At 29.5% G+C, this 17324-nt stretch overlaps 3 protein-coding genes across 3 annotated transcripts in view; 1 reads left to right on the forward strand and 2 right to left on the reverse strand.

The window, feature by feature from the left end:
- Positions 1–618: 618 nt before the first annotated feature.
- Positions 619–1547, reverse strand: LOC113401126 (NADH dehydrogenase [ubiquinone] 1 beta subcomplex subunit 2, mitochondrial-like). Its single transcript, XM_026640869.2, has 3 exons — positions 1341–1547; positions 932–1058; positions 619–780 (listed from the first exon to the last, which is right to left on the reverse strand). Exons 1-3 carry the CDS (start codon positions 1436–1438, stop codon positions 694–696), a joined length of 312 nt encoding a protein of 103 aa, XP_026496654.1. The 5' UTR covers positions 1439–1547; the 3' UTR covers positions 619–693.
- Positions 1548–2747: 1200 nt separating this feature from the next.
- On the reverse strand, positions 2748–8570 carry LOC113401125 (uncharacterized protein). Its single transcript, XM_064215325.1, has 4 exons — positions 8394–8570; positions 8049–8192; positions 7607–7688; positions 2748–2954 (listed from the first exon to the last, which is right to left on the reverse strand). Exons 1-4 carry the CDS (start codon positions 8412–8414, stop codon positions 2833–2835), a joined length of 369 nt encoding a protein of 122 aa, XP_064071395.1. The 5' UTR covers positions 8415–8570; the 3' UTR covers positions 2748–2832.
- Positions 8571–12501: 3931 nt separating this feature from the next.
- Positions 12502–17324, forward strand: part of LOC113401121 (protein draper) — a 35105-nt gene continuing 30282 nt past the window's right edge. The window contains exon 1 of the mRNA XM_026640861.2: positions 12502–12733. The gene's annotated coding sequence lies outside the window, so the exon portion shown is untranslated. The remainder of the gene's footprint in view (positions 12734–17324) is intronic.

A 17324-nucleotide genomic window follows, 5' to 3' on the forward strand; every position in this document is an offset into this window, starting at 1 on the left:
TATTGCATAAAAGTTATGTTTATTTAAAATACTTTTGTCATATAAAAACTACTGAGTATAATAACACTGTAAATGGGTATTTTCATAAAAATATATATGGTGTATATTTTTAAAAAGATAGTATTGTGTAATATTTGTATGAATAAATTAAAATATGTATTTTTAATACATATACATATTTAGCACACTTGATTTTAAGAAATCAGAATTTCTATATACTACAATAAACATTATATATATATACTCTCTGTTACTATATATTTTGTATTTCATATGAAGAAATTACTCACAATAATAGAAATTTGCGAAAAGTAACTAGCTATATATAATACATAAACTATTAAATTGGATAGAGATTATATTAAAGCAAGAATAACAAGGGATATAAGTTATATGAATCACAAATATTTTTTGTATTATTACCAAAACAGTATTGAGATGTGCAAAAATTATGTGATCAATTGGTAATTGATAACATCAACTTAAATAATCCTAAGAAAACATTATATGTAGCTTTACAAGTACTTCCAAATTACATTAAAAAGCAATTTTCTATCCCTCACTTGAATGGTGAGGAATTCATTTCTTCTATTAGAATTCTTGGGTATTTAAAAAATGTTATATTATATTGATTAACAAGATTTATTCACAAATTATATTACACTACTAGCGATACACATTATTATATTTAATTTAATTTTTTAATGGGCCGTTAGAATCTGGAGGAATTCCTAATTCTTCATCCGACCAAGTGCTTGGATCTATATATGGCCATTCTCCCTGCAAATTTAAAAATAATTTAATTACAAAAGGTATTCATTTTTAGTATTTTATTGTAATATTATGTATATAACTGAAAAATCTTTATGGTAATAATGGTTAATGGGTTAAATAAATACTGGTTAATACTTCATTTACATGGACTACTTACATAAATATGTTCAGGTTCAGTAGCAATGTGGTACAGGATCCACCACCAACATATTCCTCCAAGCACTTCAGCTAAATAAACAATTTTCTTTGATGCTGGGGGAGGAGGCACCCGATAGGTCCAAACACTAAAAAACATTATTTTATAAAAAAAATATTAAATATTCTATGATAAACAGTAACAGCCTGTTTAGTCTTACATTTATATTTTATTTTTAAACCAAATATTTCGGAATATTTGTATAATAAATATACATCATTTATAAAGATACGTAAATCGTTGCATAATACGTATACATAATTTATTATATCGTTTTATATATATTATCAAGTCTATTTCTTGATATCGTTATATGTAGCACCTCATGACATAACAACTAATCACGGTATTACAATCACAAATTACTAACCCATGGCTTCCATTTCTTTTGACTTGTTTTATGTTGGAAGCAGCATCTTTCAATGTTTTTGTAAATAAAGCCCTTGTTAGAAGCGTACGTCCTAACATTTTGTGTAAAATGAATATTTAGTTTTGTGTTAAGACTGTTTTTGGCCAATAAATCTGAAAATCCGAAAATCTCAGCTGTCAGAAGACAGCTGACTGACAGTGACAATACTGACATATCATTTTACATATTTTTTTCTTGAGATAGACATACAAACGTAGAAAATTATACCTCCTAGGTCAGGTAAGTTCTATTCAAAGATGATTTCTCATTCCAATTCCCATTTTGCTGTCACTCTGGTGCGTGTAACTGCGTGTGTGTATAATCATAACTACTAAAATCCAGTCAATCGATATACAGCATCGTAATGCTATTAAATTATTTCTTTTGTATATTATATTTTTTATAGATTTTATTTTCAATAGTATAGATAATGAAATTACATACGAATCATAATAGTAGGTAGTAGGTTAAAATAACTAATCAAAGAGCTAACACTAATACAAAAACATAATCAAATTGAGAAACTACTTTTTTTTAAGTCGGTTAAAATGTATTATAATCAGTAAAATGTGTTTTTTTATAACTGATTTTTTTTATATATAAGTTAGAATTCGATTTCAATGCTGATCATTTGATGCAAGAAAAAAGTAAAATAAAATGCCTACTTGCACTATTTTGAGTGAAATTAGTGGATATCATACTAACTATTATAACTGTAAAACCAAACTAGACCTTTATATATGGTCATTTATTAAGTGCTGCGAAATTGAACCGAATCGGTTTACAGAAATATCTTACAACCCGTTTTTATGGGTAAAACAGAGTTAAAATCACACTGAAATGTTAAATTTTTGAAATCATGTACTTTTACCAAATAATTTGTCAACTATACGCAATGTTTATTTACGATTTTTTAAATATTATATTAATAAGAGACTAAGCTTTAGTTTATCTTTTTTGCTCAAGTATTTGGCTCAAAATCCATTTAAAGAAAACTCGCGAAAACTGCTAATCTAGCATAAACACTCTTAATATTACCAATATCGTATTTTCTATAACAAAAAAAAAGCGCCAATATAAGTTGCTTGTATATTACTACATTGTATTTGTTTAAATTAAAATATATATCAATATCATTTTAAATAGTTAAGCTATCATATTAAAAAGTTAATGAACCACAGTGTTTCCATTATCTTTGGTTAGAAACAGAAGTCCAGTCTTTTCATAAACAGCATTCTTAAAACTTGTTAAATTTGAGACCCTGGTATAAAAAGTAAAATATGTTAATTCAAGTAAAGTTTTTTTGGAAACATTCCATTTAATGTTCAAAAATAAGGATAAGGCAGGAAAATAATAAATATTATAATGAACAAATAAATATTATTATTTAACCAAACATTTTAATCTTATCTAATGACTATACACTATAATACATAAATTTTATGTGTTATATTTAGTTTTTATTTGCTTGATCTTGGCAACAGGGTTGGCCTCCATTTATACCATCATTTATTATTGCTGCATCATTGTATGGAATATTATCAAGCTTAACTGTGTCTTCTGTAATTTTAGCCTCTGGAATAGAAAAATATATGGTTTATAATTAGTTGACTATTTGTATAGTTCATATTTATACAAATATTAGACAAGAAATACATAAAAACTTGAATTTCACCTCGACCATAAATAACCTGATATAGAGCCAAATTAAAAGTTATTATTTATAGGTAGCTATTGCCTACTACTTTGAAAGTAATACTTTGTAGGACATTACTACAATGACTTAAACTTATATCTATAAATCTTTATCTGAAAAAAGAGATACACATCACAAAAATACTACAAGACTGATTTTAATGAAGGTTTTGTGTTTTAGACACATATATTTTTAAATTAAAATTAAATTAAAACATATTTATTAACAACCAGCGGCAAATTGTTGTTTTAAATGCCACACAGAGTTGTAATATTAAGGCACAGATAATAAAATATTAATATAATCTTATATATAAAAATAAATGGCATTTTTCGTTGTCACTTTATAACTCAAGAAAGGGCTCATCTATCATAACCAAATTTTCAGGGTTTGTTCGGACTATTTAGTAGATGGTTTATGTGAAGTTTGCACAAAATCGGTCGAGTGGTTCTTCATTTATCACATTTTTTGTAACAAATGATTTCAATAAATGGCGGGTCATTTTGTTAATGGAGATTTTTAGAGGGGAATTGTCTGTCAAATTAAAAGTAAGTATCAATTAAAAATGAGTACACTCAACCACCAGTTTCAATAGGTAATACGTCTTAATTCAATTTATTATTTCCAAATAACCCATGGCATAGCATTAAATACTGGCATGTAACACAATTTCTTATTTTAAAAATGATTGAGCTGTCATTAGAAATAATGCAAAAATCAGAACATCGATTAATTTCTTAAATAAATATATTACTTAATTGCTAGCTATTTAAAAACTAAAATCATATAAATATTTATTTACGTTTGTCGATTTAAAAGTAGCGTGTACTTTCAATTTTTAAATTTTACTCAGTTTTTTAATGCGCTGTCGGTGTTTCATGTAGTTAGCAGGCTTTATTTGAATTAAATTGTCAAACGCATTTACACAAACGGTAAGTTTTGAACTGTTGAAGTGATTACATGTATGTGTGTTTCTTAATTTGAAAAAAACATATTGTTATGATTTTATTATTTTGTAATGGATTATTTTATTGACATTTTTTTAAACATTGACAACGAACGCAGTTATATAGGTACAGGGTGAAATTTTGTTGGTTGTTTTCCCGCAAAGAATTGATTTAGTATTCAATACCTACTCCTTTTGTATTTTTATTTTTACGCGAAACCGAATCGATATCTTGCGGGAAAATAACCACCAATATTTCATCCCGTATATTTCCAGACACACATGTTTTAATACTGATACACCACTATTAATGTAGCAATTTGTTTTCAATTTCATTTTTTCTTTTGTATATGAAGGATGAAGGATCAATGCCACGAGCCAGACGAGCGAGATAGGTCGGTAGGTAGGAGCGTAAAACAAATTATGTGACATCACAAAGACGATCACAGACTGCAGATGAACGCACACAAGCTAATGCATCGCAGCGTGAACGTAGTGCATGAAATAGATCTGCTGACCCTGTGCCTGTACTGAATCTTCCACGGCGATCACGAATACGTCGTGCTACTTTGACTGAAACGATGTGTGCTGCTTTTAATTACAACAGTTAGATTGATTATACTATGTACGGATACATAGGAATGATGGACGTAATATGTCCACATTGTGATGCGGCAAAATTTTCAGGTGAATCGCCTAATGGCAAAGTTAGATTAGATTAGATTAGAAATTCCACCCGAACCATTGTATTCATTAATATTTGGGACATCTCAAACATCGAAGCATTTTTTGAGTCATATTCAACAATACAATTCGGCATTTCAAATGACTTCTTTTGGTGCTACTAAAATTATTAGAGATAATTTCATGCCGACGTTTAAGGTAAATACTTCAACTGGATTGTCCCATATTTATATCAATCTTAATCATAAAGTATTCGATAGTTTTAAAAATTCTTATCCAACAACCTAAATTGCATACATGTTACAGATTCAGGGCCAGATTTATCATCAAGTTGGTTCGTTATTGCCGTACCCCGACGTTGATCATCAATTTTTGCAAATGTATTTTATTGGTGATGAAAATCGTGAATTGAATCAACGTTGTACAATTGTTTCTAATACAAGATGAGAAATTTTCGAGAGCTACAATGGTTTTTCCATCAGCATAACGCATTAGTTCAATTGTTTAAAATTGCTCTCGATCGTATACCATCTGATAATCACAAAATCGTAATAAGGGCTAATAGAACACCTTTTGTAGAGCATGCCAGGCGATTCAATGCACCGACAATTGATAAGGTTGCAATTGTAATTGTTGGTGATCAATTTCAATTCCGTGATATTGTACTTCATCGCAGAAATGAGGAATTGCAACGTGTTTCGGAACTTCATCGTAGTTATGATGCATTACCATAACCAATATTGCATTGAAAAGGTGATGATAGCTACCATATCAATATACCAACGACTGATCCACAAACCGGTAAATAATTAATCCTATTTTCTGTGTGTTGACATTTTCATTTCTATAATTTTCCAAAGTCACATTTTGCATTTATTTTCAGGTCTACATATACAGAAAACAGTTAGTGCCATGAATTTTTATTCGTATCGATTGATGGTTCGTCCACAAGCACAAAATTATATCTTGAGATGTGGTAAACTATATCATCAGTACGTCGTTAATATGTATGCCAAAATAGAAACTGAACGTCTTAATTTTATTCGTTTCAACCAAGCAAAATTAAGATCCGACGAATATATTCATTTGCAAGATGCGATAGCGAATGATGCTAATGTAAATAACATCGGGCGATTGACTATATTGCCAACTTCATTTACTGGTAGCCCACGGCATTTGATCGAATATGCACAAGACGCAATGTTTTATGTACGAAACTCGATCAACTTCTGCTGATGAAATAAATGCATGTTTGAAGTCTTCTTCAGAATTACATAAATCATGTTTGGTTGAGAGAACGCGCCATTTTAGCACCAAAGAACATTCATATCAATGCTATTAATTTTCAAATTCAAGAGAAACTGCCAGGTGTATTCACGACATATAAATTAACTGACAGTGCTATGAATCAAGATGAGGCATTGAACTTTCCAGTTGAATTTTTAAATTCATTGGAACCGGTTGGTATGCACTGCTTAAATTTTCTTTTTCTTTCATTATATTATTGCGAAATATTAATCCACCAAAACTGTGTAATGGCACCAGATTGGCAGTGAAAAAGTTATTGCCAACTTTGATCGAAGCTACGATCTTAACTGGTAAATCTAAAGGTGAAGTTTGTTTGATACCCCTTATCCCTATGATTCAAACTGATATGCCATTCGAGTTCAAACGATTACAATATCCTGTTCGTTTATCATTTGCGATGTCCATCAACAAGGCCCAAGGGCAAACACTTCACGTTTGTGGTATGAATTTGGAAGAATCATATTTTTCACAAGGCCAACTTTATATTGCCTGTTCCAGAGTAGGTACCCCCAGCCATTTGTTTATTCACACTCAAAATGGAAAAACCAAAAATATTGTTTATCCAAATGTTTTGAATTATTTTTTTAAATAGCTAACATACATAACGATTGACGACCTCCTTGGTCAAGTAGTGTGTACACCGGTTTTCATGGATACGCTACTCTGAGGTCCCGGGTTCGATTCCCGGCCGAGTCGATGTAGAAAAATTTCATTAATTTTCTATGTTGTCTTGGGTCTGGGTGTTTGTGGTACCGTCGTTACTTCTGATTTTCCATAACACAAGTGCTTTAGCTGCTTACATTGGGATCAGAGTAATGTATGTGATGTTGTCCAATATTTATTATTTATTATAACATAACATAATCAGCCTGTAAATTTCCCACTGCTGGGCTAAGGCCTCCTCTCCCATTGAGGAGAAGGTATGGAGCATATTCCACCACGATGCTCCCATGCGGGTTGGTGAAATACACACGTGGCAGAATTTCGTTAAAATTAGACACATGCAGGTTTCCTCACGATGTTTTCCTTCACCGCCGAGCACGAGATGAATTATAAACACAAATTAAGCACATGAAAATTCAGTGGTGCCTGCCTGGGTTTGAACCCGAAATCATCGGTTAAGATGTACTCGTTCTAACCACTGGGCCATCTCTGTTCTTGCTAGCAATTAAGTAAATATATTTTTTTAAGAAATGAATCGATGGTCTAACTCATTTTTGTATTATATCACTTTATACATAGCGATGCACATACGGGCCACTAGTATTAAATATAAATGTGTAAGTATTGTTGATTCATCCCTTTATGACATCATAATTATATTAAACAACTTTAACCTTATAAGATAGCTTAACTATTTGAAATCCCCTGCTACATAGCAGGGGTTCTGTGTAAGTTTTTATAGACTGGAGGGAGACAAACTAATAGGATTCCAAGGATTCACAGTCTGTGTGTCTTGTCCTGTTCCATTGTGTGGCAAAGAGAGAAACTATGAGAAGTTCAAGGAGTTCTGATTCACTAAATATTTAGATTCACTTAAAATTTCACTTGAATCAAATCAAACAAATAAATGTTAGGGCAATAGTTCCTCACCAAATACACCTGGTTTGACTTGTTTTGCTTGAATAACCTGAGTTCTCAGTTCCCTTTCAACATCTTCTCCATATTTAATCAACTATAAAAAGAAGAAATTGGTACCATCATTGTTATATTTACTACAAGAACAATAAGAAAATACATTCAATCATTTTTGGAATAAATAATGTTAAAATCTAGTAATAAAAATTCAGTTTAAGCAGTATTATTTAAAGTCTATCAGCAGAAATTTACTGATTTTCAATCTGTACCATAGACGAGTATACCATTTTAATGCTTAAGCAGAATGTTTGAAGCTTATTCCAGCACAACACTTTTTTATCAATATTACATATATTTGAATTTGAATATAAATGAAAAAGTTATTTTAATCCTTGTTGATTTGATTATTAATGAGGCTTAACATTTTCAAAGTTCAAACTATATTCCATAAGCTTACCGCCTCTATTGCTTCTTCATTTTCAACATTTCTATTTTTATTGTATTCATCATTGATTCTCAACCTAGCTGCAGTTAAAGCTCGTTCATCTCCAGCAAAAACTCTTAATCTAGTGCGGTGTAATTGTTTGAAGCTTTTGAGAACCTAAAATACTTTATAGAATGAATCTCCTAATGTAATTCTTTGCTTTATATCATATTTGATCCTATTGACATATTTTATATTTCGATGATTTCTTCTGGGATGACTAGGAAAAACTCAAAGAAAAAAGGAAATGCAAAAAATACATTTTCAAATACTACACACAATATTGAATAAGGATTTTTTTACCGATCATAACATTACCATTTTCTTTAATGAACTCATAATTTATATATAAATGGGTACATAGACTTATATTTTTTTTTTAAATATAAAAGGTAAAATTAAGTCGTAAATAAGGTACTTAGTTGGCTATTATTAAATTAATATTTTTCTCGCGCATTCTGACACAAGTCACAATTGACATAGGTATCTTAGAGAATTTCACTGATACCTGCATTTGACAGTTACATTACGACATTAAGACAAAAATGCGTTCTGTTTCTTCATCAAAAGCATAACACTTCGCCTTATTGTTTCCACTGGTTGTCACTTGGAGTTTGACTGGACTGAGGAGAAGGACTGTTTAATTTTTTGTCCAGAGGATCGGAATTGCAATTCAACGGGAAAATGCTGCTAACATTCTTGCCACCATTCCACGTAGTCATGATTTATATAGTAACTATTTTAAATTCTTCTAAAATTATATTTATATATAGCCTTAATATTAATAATTCTTATGTAAATAAAGGAGCCGAGATGGCCCAGTGGTTAGAACGCGTACATCTTAACCGATGATTTCTGGTTCAAACCCAGGAAGGCACTACTGAATTTTCATGTGCTTAATTTGTGTTTATAATTCATCTCGTGCTCGGCGGTGAAGGACAACATCGTGAGGAAACCTGCATGTGTCTAATTTCAACGAAATTCTGCCACATGTGTATTCCACCAACCCGCATTGGAGCAGCGTGGTGGAATATGCTCCATACCTTCTCCTCGAAAGGAGAAGAGGCCTTAGCCCAGCAGTGGGAAATTTACAGGCTGTTAATGTATGTATGTAATGTAATGTAAATCAAGTACTACATAGATAAAGTATAGTACGATTTTGACACATTTGAAATTAGATCTGCATAAATTAAGCTTGGTTCCCCTACTTTATTAATATAGTATTAAAACAAATGTAAGTCTTACCTTATATTATTAAAGATCATTGAAAATTAGAACATCGGAGTAAAGTGCTGCAAAACAAAAAAGCTAATATGTTGTAATTACGTGGCATAACAAAATATACTTTGGCAGCCCTGAGGTTTTTAATTTATCTGTGGTCTTAGGTTGAATTTGAAGTTTGATATCATCTTGTTTATTGTTCTTGCATTTTGTCTTACTTATTATTTAAATGTGTACTCAGGGGGGTGACAGTGAAGTACAAAAGATATTTGTATGGAAACTAGTACCATCTAATATACAAGGCGTGTCGTCTAAGCCACCTAAAAACGCTTAAATGACACTAGATGTCGCTACAGAGCCTGATCTTTAATTCTTGTAATTATTTTTATTATTATTACATTTTAAATATGCAAATTGAGAAAATCAATATTAAAAAATTGTTTATAAAGTAAAATCAAAGTCATTGTATACTTATACTAGGTTTCCTATTTATATGTTTAGTCGATGTTTTTTCTAAATTAGTTTGTATAAATTAATGACTAAATAAGGGCCGATTACCGTTGATTCTCAAGTATTCCATTTAATATTTTATCATATTTTTTTTCTTTTACCTTTTTGTAAATTTTTATCAGTATACTTGGCATGTAGGTATTATGAATTTTATTATGTTTAACTAAACGATCTGGCTTTAATACAAATATTAAATTTCAGGTCCACTGAATCATTTCCCTAAGCCTCAAAAAGATGTAGAAAGGTTTGAAATCTGGAAAGCAGTGTTAGAGAATGACACTACAAAATAAGGAAATATGTACATCTATAACCAAATGAGAGTATGCAATAAACCTTTTAAAAATTATTACATATCACCAAGCAACAGGCTAACAAGAAATGCTATTCCAGTTCTGTATATTAAGAAAGGTGAGAATCGGTTGACATATTTATCAATATCATTTTATCAGTCATTCACATAATTACAGAATCAAAACTATTAATATAACTCAACTCTATAAAAAAATCCTTCTTTATTGATCTTAGCAATAGAAATGCAAAAATAGATTTAAATTCATGCTATACAAGCTGTAGGTAACTTATAGTACATTCAGTGGTGTACTTGTATCCCTCCTTAATTATATATATTAATATTATAAAGACAAAAGATTTGTATTTTTGTTTGGATGACATTTGGCACACAGATAGCTTATAACCAGTATAAAAATGTAGGCAACTCATTGTTCCAACAAAAAATGTCCACCCACATAAAGCTGCTACAAAATTATATGCAAGACAATTTTTATTTGTACCATGAATCACATCTCAAGACTATATAAAAATATTACTTGTAGAGAAAAATTATAACATAATTCTTGTTGTTACAGGTGATATGTCTATTAGTGCATCAACACCCACTGAAATATCTACTGAGACGGGTACTGCAGTTTTGATGGATCAGGCCACTACAAAAAAAAAAAAAAACTAAAAACTTAATAAATTGCAGGTGTGATTTCTCAATCCTTACTTGTAGTAACCATAAATTGATATTAGTTAATTATTTAATAATTTATCAATTAATTTAATAGTCAATAGTTGGTGTAAAGGAGTTAATAGAATTTTAACAGACAGAAATGTAGATTTTGACAATACTGATAAAATAAAATTACAATCTTTCAATTACAATAAGTCATAGGAAACAAAAGTAATATAGCTTATGTTTTCTATATTCATATATGTATAGTTCATATTGTACCTCATTATAATTTATTATTTAATTATATTTTAACTAAGCAATCAACAATTACCAACTTGTGTAATTTAGTAATGTAAGTAAACATAAATAATGTGATTTTCGTAATTGTATGGATAATGTATAGTGCGAGGGACACACCATGATTTTAAGTAACACTATGGTTGTTGCAGAAATGTAACTTATGGAATATACTTTTTAAGATATAGAGTGGCCATAATGTTGAAGAATTGTTTAGACTTTTAATTTCTGAGCATTTTATAAATGTTAAAACTTGATTAATCATGTATGTTTAAAGAAAAATACTGAACAATAAAAAAATATTCTACCTTTTTACAATTGTTTATGTTCAAAATATACAACATGTAAAAGTTCTACTAAACCAGAAAATACAATGTGATAAATTTCTTTCCAATTTTTGTTTTTCTGTTTTAGTAAAACTTTTACACAACATCCCTCGAAGTAAATAAAAAGTAATTATAATTTAATATATATACACGCTCTAAGAAACCAGCGCCAACTAGCGCAGAGGGCGGGTAACAATAAATAGCTGATTCGCTTGTGGCGCGTCTATTTCAGTACTGCGTTGCAGAACTATCGATAGTTTGACTATCGATAGTTGACCTCGAAAACTATTCAGGATATCGATAGAACTATCGATAGTATCGTACGATCAATACTATCGATAGCTCTCCGTGAGCAATACTATCGATAGTGGCAAACTATCGATACTATCGATAGTATCGCTATCTCTCTGTAAGCAATACTATTGGTAGTAGCGATACTATTTCTAATATCGATAGTATCGATAGTTTTAGACTATCGATAGCCAGCGATTTTTTTATAGTATTAGTTTTTTAATGTAAGTAATGTATTCGTAATGTATTCTAATCGCTAAACTCAAGATTACTACAAAAAATTTTCATTGTAATGCCACTGTCCTCCTAAAAGTTTTTTTAATGTTATGAGTATTTATAATATATCATAAATCAAACACAAAAAATATTATCATCATTTTTCACATTTAAAATTTTTATTACTACTTATTCCGCACAAAATGTCTTAATTCTAAAAACAAATATTGTGGTAAATTTAATTTCATTTATTTAAATATACACTATAGTTGGCCTACTAAATTACTTATCTTGAGAAAGTAATACTATTGGAAATTACTGGCTATCGATAGCACAAAAATATCGATACTATCGATAGTTTAGGTTAAAAGTAATGGTTTTTACAAAACTATCGATAGTATCAATAGTATTGCTCATGGGAAGCTATCGATAGTATCGATACTATCGATAGTATTGACACGTAACAATACTATCGATAGATTATCGATAGTATCGCTTACACCTTAACTATCGATAGTCTATCGATAGTCTATCGATAGTGGACTATCGATATGCAACACTATTTCAGTATATGTATATTATCTATGGGTGTACTGAAGTGGACGTGTAGTGAAGTGGACGTGTAGTGAATTGGAGATGTACTGAGGTCTTATTTGATTTTCAAGTTATGTATATTTATTTGTCATAAGGAACAGTGGAACTTATAATCAGTTATTTATTGTATTTAATTACAGACTTTTAAATGTGTGATTTATACAGTTGCTACTATAGTGGTTTTCAAGTGTAAATTAGTGAATGATTGTGGTGATATCTTCAAACAATCAGCTAATTTGCAGTTTCCGGTAAGAGATAAAGGATAACATTAAATTATATTTGGGTATGTGGTAGCTTTCGTTTAATAATAAATTTATGACAACTATGTATACAATATTCAATTTGTCAACTGCTAGAATCATAGTTTAACACAAAAGAAACGTCAATATCAATGTTTTAAACAGATCTCAAAGATATATTTATAATTTGTCTAAAATTTGATTGACATTTGCCTAAGTTATAGAAATAACGTATAAAAAAAAATTTAGGTCATATCATGAACTTTGGTGTTATTTTCTTTTTTCTATATTTTTGTATTAAAAGATTATTTGACATTTAACATAGTTATTAATTTCTTATTTGATTCTGTCATTGACCTTGTTTTATATATATATTAAAGTATTAAAAAACTAAGGTAGTACTTTGAGTGTCAGCTTTATATATACTGGTTACTATCAAATACACTAAGTGCATTAATAACGCAGTTTGATAGTGATCAAGTTCACAGATGTATCAAAAGATAATAATAAACAGTTATCAATTTCTAGACAACATTACATAATCTTTTATTATTATACATATAAAAATAATACATAGTAGAACATAAAAATTAATAATGTAATTTCAAGTACTGATAATTGACATTCACTTAAACAAAGTCCTATCTGTGACTAGTTAGTCAAAAGATACTCAATAATAAATAATAGCCAATATTGATAATATTTACAACAGATAAGGCAATTAATTGAATTTATTTATGTTATACCTTTTCAAGCCTAAAGTTTCAAGTATAAATAAATAACTTTTTAAATTGATATTCAACAAAGAAAATACTGTTAGTATTATTTTCAATATATATTTAAATGAGTATTTGTCATAATAGTATGTGGATAATTAATAATTGTGTAAAGAAAAATTGTAACAATAAAGTTGTTAATCAAAATATTGATTGATAACATGTTTATCACAATTTTTAATAAAACATTGTGTCGACTTTTGATCATAGGTCACATTAGTCATACTATCACTGTTATATAAATATAAATAATACCACATGTGCTTATTAGCTATTCAACTTAAAACTATGATACCTCCGTTTACTGGAACTTATGAGTAATACTGAATTGTTATAATAATTTATTCCACACATGGTTACCAGATTTTCTACAAAGCATTCGTAGATATTTTAGTATTACATTTTTTGTTCACATGTCTGCTGTAAATAGCATAATGTCAAAAGTGATCTGCTTGAAGAATTGCCTTTACTGTGAATTGTTAATATATGAAATCAATACAGCACAATATTTATCTTTCTGTCATTTGACAGCAATATGTCACATTCATTTATCAAGTATAATGGTTCGAAATTGTATTTAAATTGGATTATTATTGAAAACAATTTAAGTTATTTTGTTAGTCTTATTGTTTTCATTCAGGCACGCAATTAAAGTTTAATATTATTTTCGTTTTCAGCAACCAATTTTATTTTTGTGGATAGAGATAGTGGTCAGACATAGAGACGACATAGGGACCTATAATCGACACATAGCACTTTGCGACCAACTCTTAAAACCAAGCAAAGCGGTGTTCGAGTACAATTATTATATAGTTGTGCTTGTTTGTTTCATTTGAATTCACAGAAAACTGAATTCAGTATTAAGAAATTCGAGTTTTATAATGTAGATTAACAATGAGAAGGAATGGAATTAATACTTATAAATTATAAATGTTTGTTTATAAATAGTACATTTTAAGTGTTATAGTTTATGATAGAAATAAAATGGGTAAGTAGGGTCTTAAACAAAGCAAAAAAAACAGATGTAGCAAAATACCTTTGTGTAAGTAAAAATCTGATATAATATTTGTTAAATATTCAGTCAAAAATAGAAATACAATATTTGTAAGTTTATATGATTTGAAATAACATATTAGCCTTAATCAAAAAAAATAAAATTAAAGTACGCATCAGAAAATATAAGTCAGGAGTTATATGAATGAACAACCAGGTAACAGCTATTGTCTTGGACTGTATTTTGGCAAAAAAGTTAAAAAAATAAGTAAATAATATATTTATTAAATTACCAGGAGTTAGTAGTTTAGTGTAAAGCATGTTTTATTTTAAAAAAATATTATTTAGTATTTGTGTCGGCAGTAAATATAATTATAATTTAGTCATAGTTAAACATTTAATCAATTCATAAAAAGGCGGGAATTCTATACGTAAATATGCAGGAGATAATATTAAAGTTGAAACAAAACAAAATTAGTATCAACAATCTATTTCAGATGTTTATTTATATAAACTACCATTTATTTACTTCCAGCACCGGTGCGTATCGTAATTCAAACTGATTGTACTCAAACATTTCTTTTTTCCTGGTAATTGAATGTTTTATCATTGTTGCATCCGGGATGAGATGGTTGACGTGTCAGCGTTATTCGTCCGTTGTCTGCACGTACTCACAAGATAAGTTACAACCTTACAGGCAATTTTTAATGCGCTCATTTAAATGAGTTACGAGGCGAACAACTCATGCCATACGCAACTTAGGTAATTCAGGTAAAAAAATAAGTCTTTTCTATATATATATATATTTATATTATACGAATCAGTTGTTTTTAGTATAAATATTTATCTTTAGTCATAGACATGTAAATAAATATCGCGAATACTAATGTAACGCATGTCAAAGAGGTTAGTCAGTGCCATACCCACACGTAGTGACCTGTTTAGCTCATAACGGTCATAATTGTTTAGCTCTTCATCATCGTCTGGTGTTTTGTCAATATATACGTGACAATTGGATGGTTCTCGCGTTTCTGTTTGATATGTTTATGTTTATAATACACATACTCCGGTTAAAAGAATCAGCCAGCGAGTGACCTCTTTAAACTGATTAGGTCATCTTCAATGTGTCTAACGAAATAATTAACTACAATAGATCTATGTAGTTAAATTTGTTGATTATAACGCGAAGTAACGGTATCAATAAATTGAACAGCTAATTAGCCGTACCTACATAGTTTAACAATTTTTTTTTGTAATCCGTTGATCATTTTTTTAAAGAATTTGAAATAAATATAAAACTCTTTTTTTTTTAAATCAAATAGTTGTACACATAGATCACCCAGATTCCAGAAGAATAGGCGAAAAAAACTTGCTGACAGTTACATTCTCATCTTAATACACTCTATCTAAGCAGTACAAAGCAAATCAGTTTGGGTAAACATAAGACCATCCCAGACAAAAGTACATCAAGCAGTAACTCCCATTACAAGTTAAATGTTGGGAAGAAAAATAGATTTTTTTAATTATCTGTAATACAAAATCATGTAAGCATTATAATAGTAACCTTATCTTTTTAGATTTGTCGATGTATTTTATTCGTTAACATCGTGCTTCGTGTACCCAGAACCTTATTTTTTTATAAACTGTTAATATCCGAAATTTTTCATAAATAGTTATGTTAAAAATAAATTGACATAGCGTCTAAAGTTATTGATCTACGTAGTTATTTGTGGCGCAAAAACGAGGTAACCTACTTATATTGCTTTCACAATTTCTTTTAGTGCAGAATTGCAGGTACCTATTTGTTATTACTTAAGACGTTAATTATAATTAGGATTCTCTATATTTCTTTAATTACGCAGCGTTATTTTGATAAGGTTGTATAACTGCTTATTCGGTAATAGGTCTGTTCAAGTGTAAATGTTGAGCCAGTATAATTAGATGTATACAGAGTGAAGTGATTAATAAATATATTTTGGGGTTTATGTTCTGGGTCGAAACTATTAAAGTCCTTAATAATAACAGCCTAGATTTTGGAATGTTTCTGTGTTTATCTAGTCCTGTGCAAAGTACGTACCACCTTTGGCACTTTGCCTTAACTGTTTGGGAGGACACATATTATTGCGCGTTAAACCTTATACAATTATCTTACGCCGTTGGCTTGTCTCCATTGAGTATAGCCGTCGTATCCGAAATCGGTCAGGAGAAAATAATATTCGTAAAAGCGAAATAATAAATAATATGTGAAGAGGTAAAATATTTATAAAATATGTGTAAGAAATGGAAAAATAAATATTTTTCCTTCTATTGTTATACGGTCATAATAACACGAAAATAAACTAACAATATTTTTTTACTTGATACCACATACCACAATTGCCATTGGAAATGATAAGACCAGTATAAAAACAATACTACGACACATCGCACCCAAAGCTACCGAATATCATCGATTAATTTATAGATAAGCAGCATCCGAGTTGAACTACCAATATTTCACAGCTTTTATATAGTCAGTCAAACAGATAGAGGGTATTACCTGGATTCTTAATGTTGTGTTTCATTAATGTATTACTAGCAATCTGTCTTAGCGGATTTTCTGTCACACTCTTGTAAATAATGAGGTATTATACATATAAACAAATATTACATAACATAGGTAACCAGTGACAGGAATCGAGCCATGTGTTAACTTTGAACTGTGTTACATCCTTATCCTAACTCTTAGGCCCTATATATCTCGTCTGTAAACATCACGTGTCTACGAAATTTCTAAATAAAATATTGATGTATTTTTAAATTAAATCTTCCCAGATAAATATCAACATAAT

Source organism: Vanessa tameamea, chromosome 7, assembly GCF_037043105.1.
Source record: "Vanessa tameamea isolate UH-Manoa-2023 chromosome 7, ilVanTame1 primary haplotype, whole genome shotgun sequence".
NCBI lineage: Eukaryota > Metazoa > Arthropoda > Insecta > Lepidoptera > Nymphalidae > Vanessa > Vanessa tameamea.